Source organism: Prunus avium, chromosome 1 (assembly GCF_965620075.1).
Source record: "Prunus avium chromosome 1, drPruAviu1.hap1.1, whole genome shotgun sequence".
NCBI classification, from domain to species: Eukaryota; Viridiplantae; Streptophyta; class Magnoliopsida; order Rosales; family Rosaceae; genus Prunus; species Prunus avium.
Genome location: NC_142284.1, coordinates 10,321,840 through 10,339,839, shown reverse-complemented (window position 1 = coordinate 10,339,839; position 18,000 = coordinate 10,321,840). Strand labels below are relative to the sequence as shown.

Sequence of the window (18,000 nt, the reverse complement as noted above, 5' to 3'; positions counted from 1 at the left end):
GTACAATCACTTCAATAGCATATTTATACATACTATAATATATATATACCTCATCAAAAAATTAATATATATATATTCTAAATGGGGAGGGTTTGGGTCGGGGATTTAAATACCATCCCTACCCATCCCCGAACATCATACCCAAAAAGTTCCCCGTACCCATCCCCATACTTGTTTTTTGTCGTTCATACCCGACCCATTAGGATTGAATCCCCACGAAAACCCTTACATGTGGGAAAAATTGACATCCCTAACAGAGGGTTTACATATTGCAAAGACTAAAATACCCTTGAAAATGGATGAAAAATTGGCTGGCGTTAAAGTCATATGATAAATCATAGATTTTGAAAAATTAAGGTGGCATTTCTTTTAAATTTGTCTTTAAGGTGACAAATTGAAATTGGTGTATAAGTTTAGGTGCATTTCTACAAAAATCTCTATAGAAAGTTAATAACTTTAGCTAGCTCACCCGTTGGAAAATTTGTTGTTCCGTCCTTATTTGTCCTAGTCGGAATTCAGCCAAACCCAAACTTGTGAACTCAAAATTCACTTAAATAAACTAATAGTTCTTTGTCATCTATTTCTTATGCAAGACTACAATGTGATCTTAGGTTTGGGTTTGGCTGAATCCAGACTGTTCTGTGACACATTTGCTCAACGCATAGGAGTTAGGGAGGTTCGAACCCCACCTTCACTCGGAAAACCATGCATGGAATGGCACAATCGCCTAGATCAATATCTATCCAGCCATTGCCTTGTGAGTGTGCAACACGTATTTGACCTAAACCTAGTACACACCCTTCTAATGAAATGCACTGTCGGTGGGGCAAGCGTGGGGAACTAATATGATGAAGGAGAATTCAGTCAGTAGCTGAGAACATAGTTCTAACCATTATTATGATTATGGTGTGATCGTGTGCTTTGGTTTGAAAAGACAATAATATTAATGTGTTTCAGTCTAGTTTAAAAAGGTACGGCGCCACCAACAATTTAGCATCAAAGGTTGTTACGTTGTGTTCAGATGTATACATGGTGGTGTTCCGACAGACATCAGATCTCTAAATCAGATTTTACCAGCATCCATATTAAAAAAGAAAGCAAGCCAAGGCCCACAAACGACGACTAACGCTTTAGCCCGCATCAAAAAATTAAAAAAAAAAACGAGTAACGCTTAGCAGCACCCCTATGTAAAAAATCATGAATATTGCATGTCGAATTTCATATGAATTAACAGTTAGAAATCAGTTACGTATCATAGGACAATTCAAATACCTCGGTGAGATACTTTTTTACTTTCGAATGTCACAGTCTAAACTACTTTAATCAACGAAAAATTGATCGAGTTCGGGAAAAAAGAAAAAAAAAAAAACCATGCATGGAACAATTGTCTAAATAGTGGCTGAAGATCTGCCGCGTATGAATCAATGGACGGCCAATATCTACCTTGGCAGAATTGTTATCCTGCGACCCCCAGCAGAAGAAAACCCACCCGCATTGATGAGCAGCTGACCTGTCCTGTACATTTTTCTTTTATTGACCTGTTTCATTTTCTAAATCAGCAAAAGCCGAAAGGACCTGCCTTTTAGAATTGTTTATTAGTCAGCTTGCTTTCGACTGGTGCCTTTAATGTTATTAAAAAACTGACAATCATAGAAGGCTTCTGAGCTAGAAGAAGACTGTTTAGAGCTCCCGACGTTTCTCTTTCACTTGGATTTTGTTTAGGTAATTTCAGTTTGTTATTGTTTTGCTTTTGATCGTTTTTGTTTTGATTTTGAGAAATTATTGCTTAATTTTCTGTTGGGTTTAGGTTTTCATGGGTTTAAGCTTTTGAGTGAGAGAGAATTCTTCATTCTGGGGGTTGCGTGGTGGTTTTATTGACCATGGAAAAGCAGCTTGGGGGTTCAGAGATTCATGGATTCCATACAATGCAAGGTACGGACGAAGTTCCTTTTTTTTTTATTTTTTTAATTATTATTATTTTTCATTTTAAAAGATAAATTGTTATTTGGTTTTGTGTATGTATAATTTGGCCTATAATGGAAAGTTTTTTGGTTTGCTTGTTGAAGAAAGTGAATTTTGGCTTTGGATGATCATTTTTTTCAAAACTAATTTACGCGTTCAATGGAAGCAAGCAAGAGCATCGAGCTTGGATTTTCATTTAGGAAGTGCTTTTAGTGAATCCAGAAGCGAATTTGGCATGAGTAAGAGGTATCAAAAGTAGTTTTATGTGCTAATTAAAAGAGAGCAAGAAACGACGCATGTGAAATGCCTAAAAGGACAGAACCTCCTTTCTTGTCTTTATTGATAAGTAGTAGTAACAATTGCAAAGTTGCTGGGTGAGCTTGTAGAATGAAAGCTCAGGATGATTTGTTCCCAAGTCGCCAGCCTTGTGATGCCAAATAATCATGTGAAACTAGATTTTACTAGTGCAAAGTTGTGATAGTTTAAAGGCTTAAGAGTGACGTTGCCCTGGGAGCAAAGGATAAGACGAGGACAGATAGAATGACATAGATAAGGTATCATGTCGGTACAGTTCAGATGGTTGGATCGGACTTTGTTTTCCTGTGTTAAGTTTTTCTAGTCACTACGTGCCTGTATTGGTTCTTATTGCTATTCTGATTATGACTGTGGATTGTTGATCGGATTGTAAAATTTCACATGGTTTTTTTTCTTATTGGGGGTTCTTGTTTCATGCACAGATTTGGATGTTGGGACTATTATGGAGGAAGCCAAATCAAGATGGCTCCGCCCAAATGAAATTCATGCAATACTCTACAATTACAAGTATTTCACCATCTATGTCAAGCCAGTGAACTTGCCCAAAAGTAAATATCTGTTACAGTTGTAAGAAAATTATATCATGTGGTTGAATTATTGTTCCCCCACTGCAACTTCATCCCCATCTGATTTCACCAACTATTCCTATTGTTAACTCATGATGAAACTTGCAACTTTATTTGCAGTAGCTTTCTCGTATTCTCTTGAAAATGTTTCTACAGATAACTTACGGTATAAGTTTTCTTATAAGTGGGAGTATTAAATGCTGTCCTCGTGAAACTTGATGAATTAAGAATTCACCATTTATGTGTGTATGATGAGATGAAAACAATTTGCATATGAGGTCAGACATATATAAAACTGTTATTTTGTCAAGACACAGTCATTATCATGAAATAATACTTCCATTGCCTAAGGCAGTTTTGCACACAGCATACAGCTTCTGCCAGTTTTAACTTTGACAGGAGATATGTAAATACTGAAACTGTTGTGTTGTACATTTTGGTAATTTTTCTAAATGTCACAGGTGGCACTATTGTATTGTTTGACCGTAAGATGCTTAGAAACTTCAGGAAAGATGGTCATAACTGGAAGAAGAAAAAGGATGGGAAGACAGTTAAAGAAGCTCATGAACACTTAAAAGTGAGTGTTCCCTGTTCATTTTCTTTTCCCCTCTCTAAGGTGTTACTTGTGGCATCAACTATATTTCTGTGACTAATTTTTTCTCAGTGAATTTGTGGTGTTTTCCCAACACTTCCAGCCTTATCTTCTAAGTTTTGTAATTTTCATGATAACATCAAATGTTTTCTGTGACTATACTAGACTGGAAATTATAATTCTTGGAGAAATAATATGTCCTAACTAAATAAAAGAGATGGCCCCGCATAATGTTTGGGATTCCCCAAGTTATTAATAGAAGACAGGACTCGAAGAATTGAAGAATTTGAATATCAGTATTGTTTTAACTAGCCCACAAAGTTGGGATTGGGATTGATTATTGAAAAGGTTACATTGAAACTTGTCTGATGGAAATTTTCCTTTTCCATGGACATGCAGAAGAGAAATGCTATCACCACTCGGACCATGGGGTGCTTGATGGTTTAAAAATTACAAGTAGTTTTATCAACTGCAAAATCTCATTAATCAAAACTTGGTTGAATTTTTTTTTTTTTTGCACCATACTCCAACCTCCTACAAATGGCCTCATGTCTATGGATTTTTTTCCTTTATTGTAAATACTGTATTTTTTTTTGTGGTTAATTTGCTGCTAAAATGGTCACTGTTTTGATTGAGAGACAAAAGTAACAAAGTGGCAGGGTGTAAGGAAAAGGTGTCTTTGTCCTATATGTACCAAATGATGCTGTCTGTTTCAACATATTCTTTGTACACCTTTCACCATGATTGTTATAGCTTATTTTGTTATGGAATTATTATTTTCAGTTGACTCAGTTCATCAAATCTTGTCATTTTTTGTGTGGTGCAGGTTGGTTATGAAGAAAGGATTCATGTATACTATGCACATGGCGAAGATAGCCCAACCTTTGTCCGGAGGTGTTATTGGCTGCTTGATAAGTATGTAATAATTACAGTTTATCTGGATCCATTGATGACCTTATTGTTTTATAACTGTATCTCCTAAAATACGACTCCTGAAAGTTTTGTTGCATAAGAGCAGTCTTACTGAAAGTTTTGTTGTATTCCTGTTGCAGGAGTCTAGAACATATAGTCCTTGTTCATTACCGTGAAACCCAAGAGGTGGTTTTTCTAAAGCTCTTTTAATTAAATGTGCTTCGAGATTAAGCACAATCAGAATGTTGATGCTCCTTTTCATAGCATGAATTATTGAGTTTGCAGTCTTAGAATATTGAAATGCGTATTGTTTTCTTAATTTTCAGCAATTTTCAGTTTAAACTTGTTCGAAAAGCCATTAGGTGTGATGCAAACATTTAATCCTAATTTTATACACTGTACACTCTGTGGCTTCTGTCAAATTGCATGAGGCACTCTTCGATTTCTTATTCTTATGATAAAACAAAGAGCTTGGTAATACCTTCATGCATAAGTGGTATAACTTGGCAATATCTGGAACCAATTCTTTGTGCCATTTTTTCAATAACCAACTAGATCTTCTAACCTTGTATTTTGCTGTTGTTTGCTTTCCATGCAGTTGCAGGGTTCTCCAGTCACACCTGTGAATTCAAATAATTCTAGTTCTGTCTCTGACCCATCGGCTCCTTGGCTTTTATCAGAAGAACTTGATTCTGGGGCTAACAAGGCATATTGTGCTGGTGAAAATGAACTTTCAGGTGACTGCATATGAACTTTCTGCAAGATGACTTTTATAAATTATGTTATATATAGAAACACCCTTGTAGGCCCCACCAAATAAGCTTGTTTGAGGGACACCCTTGTAGGCCCCACCATGCATTGTATTTCAGTAATCCGAACTGTCTAGTTTTTAGATATTCCATCAAAGATCATCTCTGCAAAAAATCATTTCAATCCGAAACCATTTGACCACCCAATTAGATGGTTGTTATTATAGTCTTTTCTTGAAGCATCGTGTTCGCCTATTTTGGTCCCAATTAAATGCCTTAATGATTTTCAATTTGCAAGATTTTTTTTGAAAGGATGGTCTATGAATGAAGATTTGAAAAATAGACGGATTGGATCGTTGAAAAAACAATCGTAGGGTACCCTAAAGGGTGTCCCTCAAATAATTTTATTTGAGGAATACCTCAATTATCATGATATGTATTTGTTTTGGGAATAGTCTCTGTCATTTCAGCAAACCACAACAGAATTTGGAGCTTCGTGATGTTAGAAGATAAATTACTTATCATGATAAGAATTTTTTTTTCATTCTTCTTGATGTTTTACTAATTTTTTTTTCCTTGTTTAGTTAAGTTACTATTTCCTTCTGCTATTTTTATTGAAAATGGATATACAAGGTTCTTACCCTTGGTTCTTTTATGATCAACAGAGCCTGGTGATGGTTTGACTGTTAAGAATCATGAAAAGAGGCTCCATGATATCAATACACTTGAATGGGAGGAACTTCTGATTACAAATGATTCTAAAGGAGGTAAGTGACCAGATAACAGTTATTGCTAGAGCAGAACCCAAAATGATGAAATTATTAACCATTATTCTCTCTGTGGTGGGCTTTTGGGGTGCCAGACATAGGCTCATGCTATGACCAGCAGAATCAAGTCGTAGGAAATGGCTTCATAAGTGGTGTAAGTAGAATCATTCATAATTCTAAATTTATGCTCTCTATCTATTTTAGTCCTTCCACATTGGCAATTTATTCTTTCTTATACACATTTGGCATTTTATTAGTTCTTATATTTTTCATGTGTTGTATGTTGTTGCACATTGTTCTGCTGCAACTCATTTGCATAAATGGTTTGTCTTTGCAGGGAGCCAGCGTTATATCAGCTGAAATGTCTGCTTTTGGTAATTTAACCAATCCAACTTTGAGTTGTGATAACATTCAATTCAATCTTCCAGACAGTCCGTATGTTCCGACAGTGGGGTATGATGTGAATTCAAATGTCCAGATAAGGGATTCTATTGCCAAGACCACCTGTGATTCCTTGGACGTTTTGGTTAATGATGGATTACATAGTCAGGACAGTTTTGGAAGGTGGATAAACCAGGTCATGGCAGACCCTCCAGGCTCAGTGGAAGACCCAGCACTTGAATCCTCATCTTTAGCTGCTCAAAATTCATTTGCTTCTCCTTCAGCTGATCATCTTCAATCTTCTGTTCCTCAGCAAATATTTAATATAACTGATCTGTCACCTGCATGGGCCTTTTCAAACGAAAAAACAAAGGTTTTCCTCTTTGCTTAACACCCCATATTATTGTTTATGTTATTCATTGACTGTTGATGGCCACCTTTTGTTCTTCATGAATAAAGTTGAAATCTTGTTCTTGAAATTCCAATGGGAAATCTTTAACAACTCATATTTAAGTGTTTAAGAAGGGACATTCATCCTTTAATTGTGCTGACAATGATAAGTTATTTCATATTAGTTGAAAAAAAAAAATATTCAAGCATATCAAATCATGTGATATACCTAACATCATGGTGACATATTGAAATATTAAAATATCAAAGCAAATTTTAACAAAATAAATGATTCTTATGTGACAGGGAAATTGAATTATTTGGAATCTGATCAATGTACATGTTCATTAGTACAGGAATATGCTTTTAGAACTAAATCCAAATGAGCTACATATTTTATTTAGTGCATCAATAAGAACAAATAAAGCCCTTGGGCCTTGGCTCGGGTGACATTGGGATCGGGTGGGCAGGGTAAGGATTATACCGTAGGTTCTAGTCCTTCTGTAAAGAAAAAAATAAATAAATATTATAAAGTCAATAGGCAAATACATGAAACTGGATCTTGACTTTTGGTGGAGGATGAACTTCTGTTGTTTTTCATTTTTGGAAAAGAATATAAGGTTGAAAAAAGTGGCCCTCATAATTGTTTCTCAGGCCTCTAGCTTGGCATGACAAATGTTGATCTGTCCTGATTTTGAATGACCCTCCTTTTATATGTTTTAATTAACCTGAATATTCAGGTTGTACTGCTCAACATAAATTTTATCATCTAGCTAATCCCTTTGCAGATTCTAATCACTGGCTTCTTTCACCAAGAGTATTTACATCTTGCAAAGTCCGATCTACTCTGTATTTGTGGCGATGTATGTCTTCGTGCAGAAATTGTTCAGGCTGGGGTGTATCGCTGTTTTGTACCACCACATTTACCCAGAGTAGTAAACCTTTTTATGAGTATTGATGGCCATAAACCCATCAGCCTAGTACTAAACTTCGAATATCGGGCTCCTGTTTTGAGTGATCCAATTATTTCTTTGGAAGAGAACAAAAGGGAAGAGTTCCAAGCACAGATGCGGCTTGCTTATTTACTTTTCTCTTCATCTAAGAGCCTTAACATTATATCTAATAAAGTATCACCGAATGCCCTGAAAGAAGCCAAGAAGTTTTCCCACAGAACCTCGCACATATCTAATAGCTGGGCATATTTGATGAAGGCAGTTGAAGACAACAAAACTCCCTTACCACTGGCAAAGGATGGTCTGTTCGAACTCATTTTGAAGAACAGATTAAAGGATTGGCTGTTGGAGAAAGTTGTTGACAGCTCTACAACCAAAGAATATGATGCTCATGGCCAAGGAGTAATCCATTTATGTGCTATTTTAGAATATGCATGGGCTGTTCGCTTGTTTTCATGGTCAGGCTTGTCATTAGACTTTCGTGATAGACGTGGATGGACAGCCCTTCATTGGGCAGCATATTGTGGAAGGTATGACGTTATTTCTTTTTAATATTTTATTTATTTATAACCTTTCATTCTAATTATTGTGGAAGGTATGGTTTTATCATTTGCTTATTAATTTAAATTGTATTTTTCTCAAAAATATCTTCTACATTGCTACTTAGGTTTGCTGTGTTCTATTTAACTTTTAATACTTGTATGGTAGAACTTTTCCAACTCTATATCCTCTGCTCATGCAGGATAGCTTGAGCTTTATGTCAACAATTTTTATCCTCTTGCTCGTATTGATTTTGTGATGTTTGTTTTACATGCATCTGAAATTGATTTACGTGGAGTAAAATTGTTTAAATGCATTCTGTGACGAGATTGGAATTATATCTTCTGAGATTTTCTTAATGCTAAAAGTCTCCATGTGTAGGGAGAAAATGGTTGCCGTTCTTTTATCTGCAGGGGCAAAGCCAAACTTGGTCACAGACCCCAGTTCAGAAAACCCTGGTGGATGCACTGCTGCTGATCTTGCAGCCCTGAAGGGGTATGATGGCTTAGCAGCTTATCTGTCAGAGAAGGCTTTGGTAGAACAATTCAAGGATATGAGCATAGCTGGAAATGCTAGTGGTTCCCTTCAAACTAGCTCAAACTATGCAGGGAACTCTGAGAACCTCAGTGAGGACGAGATATATCTGAAGGATACTTTGACAGCGTATCGGACAGCTGCTGATGCTGCAGCACGAATACAGGCTGCCTTCAGGGAGAACTCACTAAAATTAAAGGCTAAAGCGGTTCAGTATTCCACTCCAGAGGCTGAAGCACGTGGTATAATTGCAGCATTGAAAATTCAACATGCCTTTCGCAACTTTGATACACGAAAAAAGATCAAAGCTGCTGCCCACATTCAATATAGGTTTCGTACCTGGAAGATGCGCCAAGAATTCCTTAGTTTGCGCCGTCAAGCTATCAAAATTCAAGTAAAGCCTCTTCCCTTCTTTCTGGCATAGTTGACAAGTGAATACGGCTAGTATGAACCACACAGTGACATAAACCAAATCCTTTTGGAAAATCAAATTTAAATAGGGCATTTTGAGTCAATTCACATAGGGTCAATCAGTTTTACATTTGATTGGTCAAATTGCAACCTTCATTTGTATCCCCCCCCCCCCACCACCACCACCCCAAAGGCGCTCCATTCTAATTGTTGGTGTATGATTTTTGTTTGGTCGTGAATTCTTGGTGCATGATATCATTGTGACTGTTAATGAATTATATATTTTTTAAAATTTGGTGATTAATACATGCAGTAACAGTGATGGATTAACTCTTGAGAGTCCAGGAAAAATTGGTTGATTGCACTTTCATTTTATGCAGGCTGCTTTTCGGGGATTCCAAGTGCGAAAGCAGTACCGTAAAGTTCTTTGGTCAGTTGGAGTGCTTGAGAAAGCTGTTTTGCGGTGGCGTTTGAAAAGAAGAGGGCTTCGTGGGCTTAATGTGGCCCCAGTTGAAGTCGATTTAGATCAGAAGCAGGAAAGTGATACAGAAGAAGACTTCTACCGGGCCAGCCGGAAACAAGCTGAAGAGCGCATTGAGAGATCTGTTGTACGGGTTCAGGCCATGTTCCGCTCAAAGAAAGCACAAGAAGAATATAGTCGGATGAAGTTGACCCACATTGAAGCAAAGGTGAGTGATCTGGTTAGAATTCATCTTTCAATGTTACAGTACAATTCTGCCGATACATTAACCAATCAAATCTTTATCTTCTGCAGCTGGAATTCGAAGAGCTTCTGGACCCTGACTCTAACATGGATAATTGAAGAAATTCCTGAGGTCTAGACAGGCAAATGAAAAAACTGGGGGTGGAGCTCTCTGTAGTTGTGTAGCCTGTATAACTTGTAAATGCCTAGAACAAATAGTTTTGCGATTTTGACCCTTTCAGACCGTTTTAGGATTGTTGGGAGGAGGGTTCTAGTCTCAGTGACCGTATCATAATGGGTCAGTCGTGATGTGCTTCTTGGTTTTTAGTGTTCTTGTGGAAGTACCACATCTTGTTCATATTTGTGTGTGTAATCTGCTTCCCCACCATACTATTTGGTCAATGTTCTAATCAATGAAGAACCTCAGCACTACCTTTTGGTAGTTGAAGTTGTAGCCTTGGTGGTTAGGTCCACATTTGATCACTTGCAGGTCATAGATAAAGGAACAGTGGAAAGTGGGAGACCCTACTTAGTGAATGGTAGCTTGTCACTTGTGAGAGTGGTCACCAATACTACTTGTGAGAGTGGTCACCAATACTACTTATTGAATGGTAGCTTGTCACTTGCGAGAGTGGTCACCAATACTACTTGGCAAGGTAGAAAAACAGGAAGCATCAAGGCAGAGTAGGCATTCTGTAAATATTTATTGGTTCTGCAATCTAATTACCAATACATGGTAAGAAAACTAACACAACTAATCTATCCTGAACATAAAAAAACATTATAGAAGAAATAGTAAGAAAATGCACACTGGGTTTCGAAGCTAAAATTGAAGAGCAAAAACCTGCTATGCATCTAAAGATAACATATCCACTTTACAGAAGCATCTATGCTTAGAAATTGAGAACATCAAATCTAATGGAGAGTCCAAAAGCGGCAGCAAAACTACCATATCCTGTGGCACAGCTGCTTCTCCATTGTTCCGCCTAATTGATGTATTGAGAGAGCCACTTGAAGCCTTCGCCGTACCCCATCTTACGGACAATGCTGCACATGAACACCTCAAGGGGGCGAACATTGGAATCGGCCAGATTCACCTTCCCTTTACCTGTGGTGAAGTTTGTCAGGCCCATATGGTGACGCAGCTCATCCTCTGAGGCAGCATAAGGTATGTCAATCTTGTTTCCCAAGATAAGAAATGGGACAGTTGCAAGCGACTCGTCGGAGAGAAGAGCATCGAGCTCCTTCTTTGACTCTGCAAATCTCTCCTTGTCATAAGCATCAACCAGGTAGACTACAGCATCCACCTAAACAATAAAAAAGGTGGCACATCATCTATGAATATATGCTCATCAAATAAAGACAAATCATGGGCTAAGCCCCATTCTGCGAAAATTACCCGTTAGAACCCAAAACTAATTTGACAAAAACCATCAATTGGCATTATAATAATCACAACGACCAAACTCTTGACTGCAACCCTGCACCTATAACTTCAAGTTCAAGGACTAGGAATAAAATAACATGAAATTCACTGCATGTGATTCACACCCATGGATGTGACTACAAAAACAAGGGATGGCTTAAAAATTCATTTAGTCACTACCAAGGTTCTGTTCTTTCTTTATTCCAATAGGGTTCCATTCCATTGCATATACACACACAAACATACCATACACACGCATGTATATGCTAAACTTTTCATTTTTTATCCAACATCTATAACATGCAACCACAATTTCTAAGAACGAATCAAATCAAACTCTAAATTACCATATCAAAAATCAAAGAACTTGAATTAGTATTTTGGGTAAAATTTAAACCTTGGCGTAATAGTCCTTCCAGACTCTGCGAGCGATCTGATGGCCACCCAAATCAAAGGCCTTGAACTTAATCTGCCCTATACTCAGTTCCTCCGAGGTCGGATACTGGGTCGGTTGGTGTTGAACTAATCTCTGCAACCAAAAAAACCCTAACTTGTTCAACTCAAAACGAAACAGCAATCGTCCCAAATAAGAAATTCAAATAAAGACAGAGAACGAGAGAGACTCGGCACCTCATCTTTGAGCATGTGAAGCAAGGTGGTCTTTCCGGCATTATCAAGCCCTAAGAACAAGATCTTCGCCTCTTTCTGCCATAGCCCTAGCGACGCCAGAACCCCATAGAACCAATCCACCAGAAACATATTTTGATTCTCTTATTATCCGAAGAGAAATTGAAAGCAAAGAGATTTTCAAATTCCACTGAAACAAAAATTTAACCCAGACTCCGAAAGAAGAAGGTTAAGGAAAAGTGACGTAAAATCCTAATTTTCTGTTTTGGTTGGTATTTTGAAAGATTTTCCGGGAAATTATATAATTTTACGGACAGTCAAAGAGTGCGAAAGCTGGACAGTGTTGACTGCTTTGGTAGGTAAGCGGAGAGGTTTGGTGAGAGAAGGGTGATGACGTGGATCCGGTGGATACGTATGGTGACCGTAAAATGCCGGTTTGGGGAGTGCGGATCCTACGTGGAGCGATGTGATTGGGTGGTACGCGTCATTGCGTTGTGCTTAGCCATCGAGTTGGAAACTGGTAGAGTGGAGGGAAGGAGCCTTGACAAAAATGCATGCGTGGAGTCATCTCAGGGCATGCTGAGCTTAGGGTGATTATCCGGTACAATGCCAGTGCCAGATCATCACTTTTTTTATTTCCCTAAAATTTTAAAGTTGTGTTTGTCAATCACTTGAAGGTATTTTGGGATCTACACAAACATTCATTAGGTATTTGGGGATTTCGAACTTCTGCTTGCATAGATGAATATGAAAGAGCTCAACCACCGGAGCTTAAGAATTTCTTTTTAATTAACCTTCCCTTCTTTTACGAGATTTGAGCTCATTGTTATTGTAACATTCTGTGCTTTAAGGTGTCAGTCCTTGTATCCGATTCACATTTTGGCATTGAATTTGCAAGATAACTGCCGTAGTCCCTCATCTCCACTTTTGTTTCTTTTCATGTCATATTCATGCTCCCATCACTCCTACGGTACCAGCTCCACAGCTCTGCACCCAAATCCTCCATTCCCACCACCACTAGCGAAGAATGTCTCATGACCCCATCGTCATCAATTTCAATGAGGGAAGGTCCCAACCCAACACCGACAAGGAACCACCCCTACCCCTCCTTGGCCAAGCTGAAAAACCCACATTCAATCTCACATCAACATCAATAAACGCCAGCCAAAAATCCCAACCCGAACAAGAAAACACATACAACACACACACACACTCCTCGTGTTCTCCCAACCCAACAGCTCTTCGTGTTAAATCTTACAGATTTGTTAGGAAATTAAAGTTTCACTTTTCACAGTCAGTTCCAGAGAGACATAGACAAAGGGACATCGATGGTGTTGTGTGTGCTGGAGAAGTGGGTGGTTGACGGCTGAGGATGTGTGGGGAGGGGGTTGGGGTCGAGGCTGCTAGGAAGAGGGTTGGGGGTTGCTCATTAGAAAGAACATGCCAAAACCAGCACAACCAGAGAAATGATCAGTGCTACAAAAGTGTAGGGTACAACACATCACTAGAAGGGAAATATAGTTCAAACAATTAAGAATTTCAAAAGAAAAAAGGAACATGAAACTATTCAACCAAAAACAATGCTTTAAAATAGTAAATAGTTCATCAGAAAAGAATCACACTGAATCTGGTTCAAGAAGCCCATATTTAAAATCGAACATTGCAACAAATTGATATATTATGATGAGGGTGTTTAATCCTTCAATCTGATAAAAATCAAATAAGAAAATCCTCTTCCATTATAATTGTGGTCAGATACTACAAATTCGCAGGAAAAAAGTACCACACAAATACTACACGCCAAAAAGGATCCCCCCCTACTCTACTCTCTATTTGATATATTGGGAGACCCACTTGAAGCCATCCCCGTACCCCATCTTGCGGACGATACTGCACATGAAAACCTCTAGGGGGCGGACGGTGGTGTCCGTAAGATTCACTTTTCCCTTCCCAGTAGTGAAGTTAGTCAGTCCTAGATGATATCGCAGCTCATCTTCTGAAGCAGCATAGGGGATGTCAATCTTGTTGCCCAGCACAAGAAATGGAACAGTTGCCAGGCTTTCATCTGAAAGGAGTGCATCCAGCTCCTTCTTTGATTCTGCAAAACGATCCTTGTCGTATGCATCAACCAGGTAAACCACTGCATCCACCTGTTCACAACAGAGAAAAAAAAAGTTGAATTAAAAACTTGCAGCATTTATTTACTTTGGCACACTCCAAATAAGTACTAGATAACTCAAATTCACTAACAGGAAAGAAGGAATCACAAACTTGAGCAATAAAGGAATTATAGCACTTTATATATTTGATAAAGTAGAGCTTGCTGCAGGAAAAAAACTAAGAATTTGATATGCAATCATGAAAACCGTGAGAGGGCAGAGATGATATATAGACTGTACTTGGTATGTGTAAGGGAGACCAAACTGAATGCAAGAAGGTAAATACTAAGCATTTACTTTGAGAGGTCCTCAAGTCTAATTCAAAATATAATCACCACACAAATTGGCACCCCTGTGAAGAGAAGCAACCTCAATTAAATCTTCAAATGTCTGGAATAGCTCATAAGTCATAAACCCACTTTCCACTTTTCATAAATCTCTTACGGTTGTCTTCTCTTTTTCACTCTTCTGACTTCTCCACTAGGAAATATGGAGTAGGTCTACAAAGTTATTTATTAGAAAGGGAAAAAGAACTAGGAAGCATGTGCGTGAATACATGTAAGTTGATGCTGTGATTTTTGAAAAGCTAGGACAGAATGGCAACAATAAGTTATTTTTGCGAATTAAAGGTCTCAAACATATAAAATTGACTTCAAACATTTTCCCATACGTCAGGAATAAACAGGAAAAGAAAGACAGAAAAGCATGGTTTAAGGTGTTGAACCATACTCTATGTTGTTTTCTAAAACTACAAAATACTTAGCGTCAAGTTAATCCACAGAATAAAACTTTGAGACCCAGGTTTTCTTAATGGAAGAATAGGTCATCAACTCTAGCCCAAACCACATTCAGGAATCATGATAGCTTTTATAGGACACCATGTATGGAAAGACACAAGTAAAACACCTCCAGAAAGACGGAAAACCAAAAAGGTGCTCTCAGCAAAATCTCCATTGTAAATATTTGCCTCCCATGAATCAGATAACCAAAAGGAAATTTTAGCTGGGATTATGATGGCAAAACATGCGAACCAGCAATAGCAAACAAATCATGACTACTTTCAGCTTTCCCATCTACTGAGATCAACCGAATAGTTGGATTAAAACATGATGTAGACAAGCAACAAAAGCTACAATCATCCAAAAAAATTTGAAAACAAAGAAAGAAATCGAAATATATAAATAAATGAAAGTTAGAAACAATCTGTACTGCGTAGGAATCCTTCCCAAATCTGATAAACTGTACCATTGTATGAGATTTTTAACCCAGAAACATAATTTACCACCCAAATAAAACAAAAGATTATGATTCACGTATTAGTAGCAGCCATCGTTATAGTGCAAGCACGAAATTCATAGCAAGCAATGTGCAGATCATGTTTCAGCTGAAAACTATAATCAATCAAATCTTAGAACAACTAAGTATTACAAATCTAATACTGGGGGAGAGTCTAAACACCTTAGCATAGTAATCCTTCCAGACTCTGCGAGCGATCTGGTGGCCACCCAAATCAAAAGCCTTGAATTTAATCTTACCAATGCTCAATTCCTCCGAAGTTGGGTGCTGGGTCGGCTGATGCTGCACTAGTCTCTGCAACAACCCATCACCACATACATACATATTTATCAAAATCAAGAAACACCCAACAAAAATAAGCCATGATAATGATAAAAGAGAAAGAGAGAAACCTCATCCTTCAACATGTGGAGGAGGGTGGTCTTGCCGGCGTTGTCGAGGCCCAAAAACAGAATCTTGGCCTCCTTCTGCCATAGGCCCAGAGAGGCAAGGACGCCATAGAACCAGTCGACCAGGAACATGGCTTCTTCTCAAGGACCAGATCGGTGGGTTAGCGAGAGAAATACCAAATACCCACAACAAATCAAGCGCAGAGACTACAGAGATCGAATCAGACTAATGAAATAATGACGAAATAAAGAAAATTTATTTAAATGGGTGTAAAGTGTTGTCGTTTGTGTGCCAGTTCAGCGTTACAACTGGAGCCGGTGGATTTCTGGGCTCTGCAAGCAAGTGATGGTGGTGATTTTGGTGAATTATGTGAGATTAATTTTCACCCTATTGGGGTGGATATAAATACTCACCTAACTCTGATTAAATATGTAAGGGAAATATTATGTCATTTGGAAAATAATTTTTATATACTTACCTAAATCTGATTGGCTTGCTTTCTTGTTTTGTAATTGCATTTGCCTCTCTGTCGTTTTGACTTTGTACCGTTAATTTACTTTTCCTCTTTACAAAATAAAGATGAAATACATCCCTTTTTTGCAATATAGAAAGGAAATGATGATACTTTGGTAGTGCACGTGAGAAATATCTCTTTTTTATAATTTTTTTTATAAAAATAATTCTACTTTAATCTAATCTAAATTACGGGTATGAGATTCGAATTCGGGTGCATAGTGGAGAAACACATCAACTACTTTAATCTAATTTAAGCTCACGTCTATTTTTTTCTTGTAGTTTATATTATCGCTTTGTATTCAAAAAAGAAAAATAGAAAATGCATCTACCTTTCATTAGTTGACTGAAATACCAAATCTTTTCTTTTTCAAATTCCATCGAACACAATGTCCATTTATTTACAACACAACATAACGTTATATATTATATAACCCTTTGTTCAAACACAACACAACACAACACAATTGATTTGATTAATAATTGTTAACAATCCTTTTTTTTTTTTTTCAATTTTATTTTATTCATAATTCTTTAATTTCTCCCCACAACTTCTCCTATTGTTTTTATATTTTATTTTAGCAAGACCCTTGTGTGAAATCCGCAAGTCAGAAGGGAAAGAAAGAGGAATTGGGTTTTCGATGATACCAACAAAGTCCAATCCTATCACGACTGGGCTCTTAAACGAGCCAGCCCAACCAAGCACAAACCGAATTTTTATTCCAATCGGCAATGGATGGGCACTTTCGTCATTATAAAAATACAAGAGCCGGAAGCTAGGGTTTTTCCAGGAGCTCACATATAAAGCCCGACTTCTCATTTCGCTGCGTCAAAAGAGAACCCTAACAGCCAAGTGACGTCGCTGATAGATCCCTCGTTCTCTTTCTGGTTCGTGCCGTCTTCTCCTTCTCTCGACTAGAAAAGGCTCTTGCTTCAATCCTCTATCTCGATTCTCAGCTCATTTCTGCTACTAATTACTTGTGTTTGTATTTGGGTTTTTGGGTTTGTGATTGCAGAGATGGCCAAGTCGAAGAACCACACCGCTCACAACCAGTCCCGCAAGGCTCACAGGAACGGCATCAAGAAGCCTCAGAGGCATCGCCACACTTCAACCAAAGGGGTACTGATTTCAACTTACATCCCTTGATTAATTTTGATTTTGATTTTGATTTTGCTTTGTATTTGGGGGTGTTTTTTTTGCCATAACAATTGGATTTTGGGTTTAGATGGACCCCAAGTTCCTGAGGAACCAAAGGTACGCCAGGAAGCACAACAACACCAAGAACGAATCAGCCACCGAGGAAGAATAGAGTGGGAGCTGACCTCAAATCATGGCTCTGTTTGGGGTTTTCCCTGATTAGGGTTATTTTGGTTTTGATGTCATTTTTATGCTTAATTTGTCATTAGTAACATAGTAGTTTGATGTTACTTTAGTGGATTTCATTTCAATTTACATGTACGAGCAGCAGTCCTGAAATGCTACTTTTGTTATGGATATAAGTTTTTGACTTAATTCTATTGCTCTTTATGTTTTCTTTCTTTGATTGGAATGGATGAGTTTTCCTATATTTCAGCACAAGAAGTTCATTTATTTGAATTACATGGGAATTTCAATTTCCTGCGGTTGCTTATATGGTAGTTATGTGGTTGATATATGTTTTAGGTTGTCTATGCTCATGCTAGCTTCTCTGATGTTTCACTAGCATATCAGGTAAGCAGAAATGTTTATGAATGATGTTAGGATCACATATCTGGGTTTTTGTGAAGATTGTTGTTCATCGGGGGTTTCACTGAGTTTAATTTTTGGGATGTTG

The 18,000-nt window shown here is 37.8% G+C and overlaps 4 protein-coding genes and 1 non-coding gene across 6 annotated transcripts; 2 read left to right on the top strand and 3 right to left on the bottom strand.

Moving 5' to 3' along the window:
* The first annotated feature begins 1,528 nt into the window (after positions 1–1,528).
* Positions 1,529–10,229, top strand: LOC110763916 (calmodulin-binding transcription activator). Of its 2 annotated transcripts, none has more exons than XM_021966813.2 (14): positions 1,529–1,722; positions 1,808–1,932; positions 2,700–2,825; positions 3,305–3,420; positions 4,262–4,350; positions 4,488–4,533; positions 4,952–5,084; positions 5,762–5,863; positions 5,959–6,017; positions 6,201–6,617; positions 7,423–8,117; positions 8,509–9,055; positions 9,453–9,761; positions 9,848–10,229. In XM_021966813.2, exons 2-14 carry the CDS (start codon positions 1,881–1,883, stop codon positions 9,893–9,895), a joined length of 2,739 nt encoding a protein of 912 aa, XP_021822505.1. In that variant the 5' UTR covers positions 1,529–1,722; positions 1,808–1,880; the 3' UTR covers positions 9,896–10,229. The 2 variants fall into 2 exon arrangements, with proteins under 2 accessions (XP_021822505.1, XP_021822504.1); XM_021966812.2 differs by having other exon boundaries at positions 1,531–1,722; positions 4,946–5,084.
* Positions 10,230–10,438: 209 nt separating this feature from the next.
* Positions 10,439–12,115, bottom strand: LOC110763918 (small COPII coat GTPase SAR1A). The gene is made up of 3 exons (XM_021966817.2): positions 11,832–12,115; positions 11,599–11,730; positions 10,439–11,082 (listed from the first exon to the last, which is right to left on the bottom strand). The coding sequence occupies exons 1-3, from the start codon at positions 11,958–11,960 to the stop codon at positions 10,762–10,764; spliced, it is 582 nt and encodes a 193-aa protein (XP_021822509.1). The 5' UTR covers positions 11,961–12,115; the 3' UTR covers positions 10,439–10,761.
* A 1,359-nt stretch (positions 12,116–13,474) lies between these two features.
* LOC110763917 (small COPII coat GTPase SAR1A) lies at positions 13,475–16,063 on the bottom strand. Its single transcript, XM_021966816.2, has 3 exons — positions 15,676–16,063; positions 15,446–15,577; positions 13,475–13,978 (listed from the first exon to the last, which is right to left on the bottom strand). The coding sequence occupies exons 1-3, from the start codon at positions 15,802–15,804 to the stop codon at positions 13,658–13,660; spliced, it is 582 nt and encodes a 193-aa protein (XP_021822508.1). The 5' UTR covers positions 15,805–16,063; the 3' UTR covers positions 13,475–13,657.
* Positions 14,865–14,996, bottom strand: LOC148297275 (small nucleolar RNA snoR83). Its single transcript, XR_015833363.1, has one exon. It is a non-coding gene; the product is annotated as a small nucleolar RNA snoR83 (small nucleolar RNA).
* Positions 16,064–16,916: 853 nt separating the features above from the next.
* Positions 16,917–17,725, top strand: LOC110763919 (large ribosomal subunit protein eL29z). Its single transcript, XM_021966818.2, has 3 exons — positions 16,917–17,074; positions 17,203–17,306; positions 17,413–17,725. The coding sequence occupies exons 2-3, from the start codon at positions 17,205–17,207 to the stop codon at positions 17,494–17,496; spliced, it is 186 nt and encodes a 61-aa protein (XP_021822510.1). The 5' UTR covers positions 16,917–17,074; positions 17,203–17,204; the 3' UTR covers positions 17,497–17,725.
* Positions 17,726–18,000: the final 275 nt, after the last annotated feature.

What these genes read in the sequence shown, in the direction of transcription:
- LOC110763917 (XM_021966816.2), bottom strand. Translation starts at nt 15,804, where the DNA reads ATGTTCCTGGTCGACTGGTTCTATGGCGTCCTTGCCTCTCTGGGCCTA. An exon ending in TCCACATGTTGAAGGATGAG is followed by an intron (nt 15,578 to 15,675) that starts GTTTCTCTCTTT and finishes GGGTTGTTGCAG; the next exon opens with AGACTAGTGCAGCATCAGCC. An exon ending in GGAAGGATTACTATGCTAAG is followed by an intron (nt 13,979 to 15,445) that starts GTGTTTAGACTC and finishes TGTTGTGAACAG; the next exon opens with GTGGATGCAGTGGTTTACCT.
- LOC110763919 (XM_021966818.2), top strand. Translation starts at nt 17,205, where the DNA reads ATGGCCAAGTCGAAGAACCACACCGCTCACAACCAGTCCCGCAAGGCT. An exon ending in GCCACACTTCAACCAAAGGG is followed by an intron (nt 17,307 to 17,412) that starts GTACTGATTTCA and finishes TTTTGGGTTTAG; the next exon opens with ATGGACCCCAAGTTCCTGAG.
- LOC110763916 (XM_021966812.2), top strand. Translation starts at nt 1,881, where the DNA reads ATGGAAAAGCAGCTTGGGGGTTCAGAGATTCATGGATTCCATACAATG. An exon ending in TGGATTCCATACAATGCAAG is followed by an intron (nt 1,933 to 2,699) that starts GTACGGACGAAG and finishes TTTCATGCACAG; the next exon opens with ATTTGGATGTTGGGACTATT. An exon ending in ATTACCGTGAAACCCAAGAG is followed by an intron (nt 4,534 to 4,945) that starts GTGGTTTTTCTA and finishes CTTTCCATGCAG; the next exon opens with TTGCAGGGTTCTCCAGTCAC.
- LOC110763918 (XM_021966817.2), bottom strand. Translation starts at nt 11,960, where the DNA reads ATGTTTCTGGTGGATTGGTTCTATGGGGTTCTGGCGTCGCTAGGGCTA. An exon ending in TTCACATGCTCAAAGATGAG is followed by an intron (nt 11,731 to 11,831) that starts GTGCCGAGTCTC and finishes TTTTGGTTGCAG; the next exon opens with AGATTAGTTCAACACCAACC. An exon ending in GGAAGGACTATTACGCCAAG is followed by an intron (nt 11,083 to 11,598) that starts GTTTAAATTTTA and finishes TTTATTGTTTAG; the next exon opens with GTGGATGCTGTAGTCTACCT.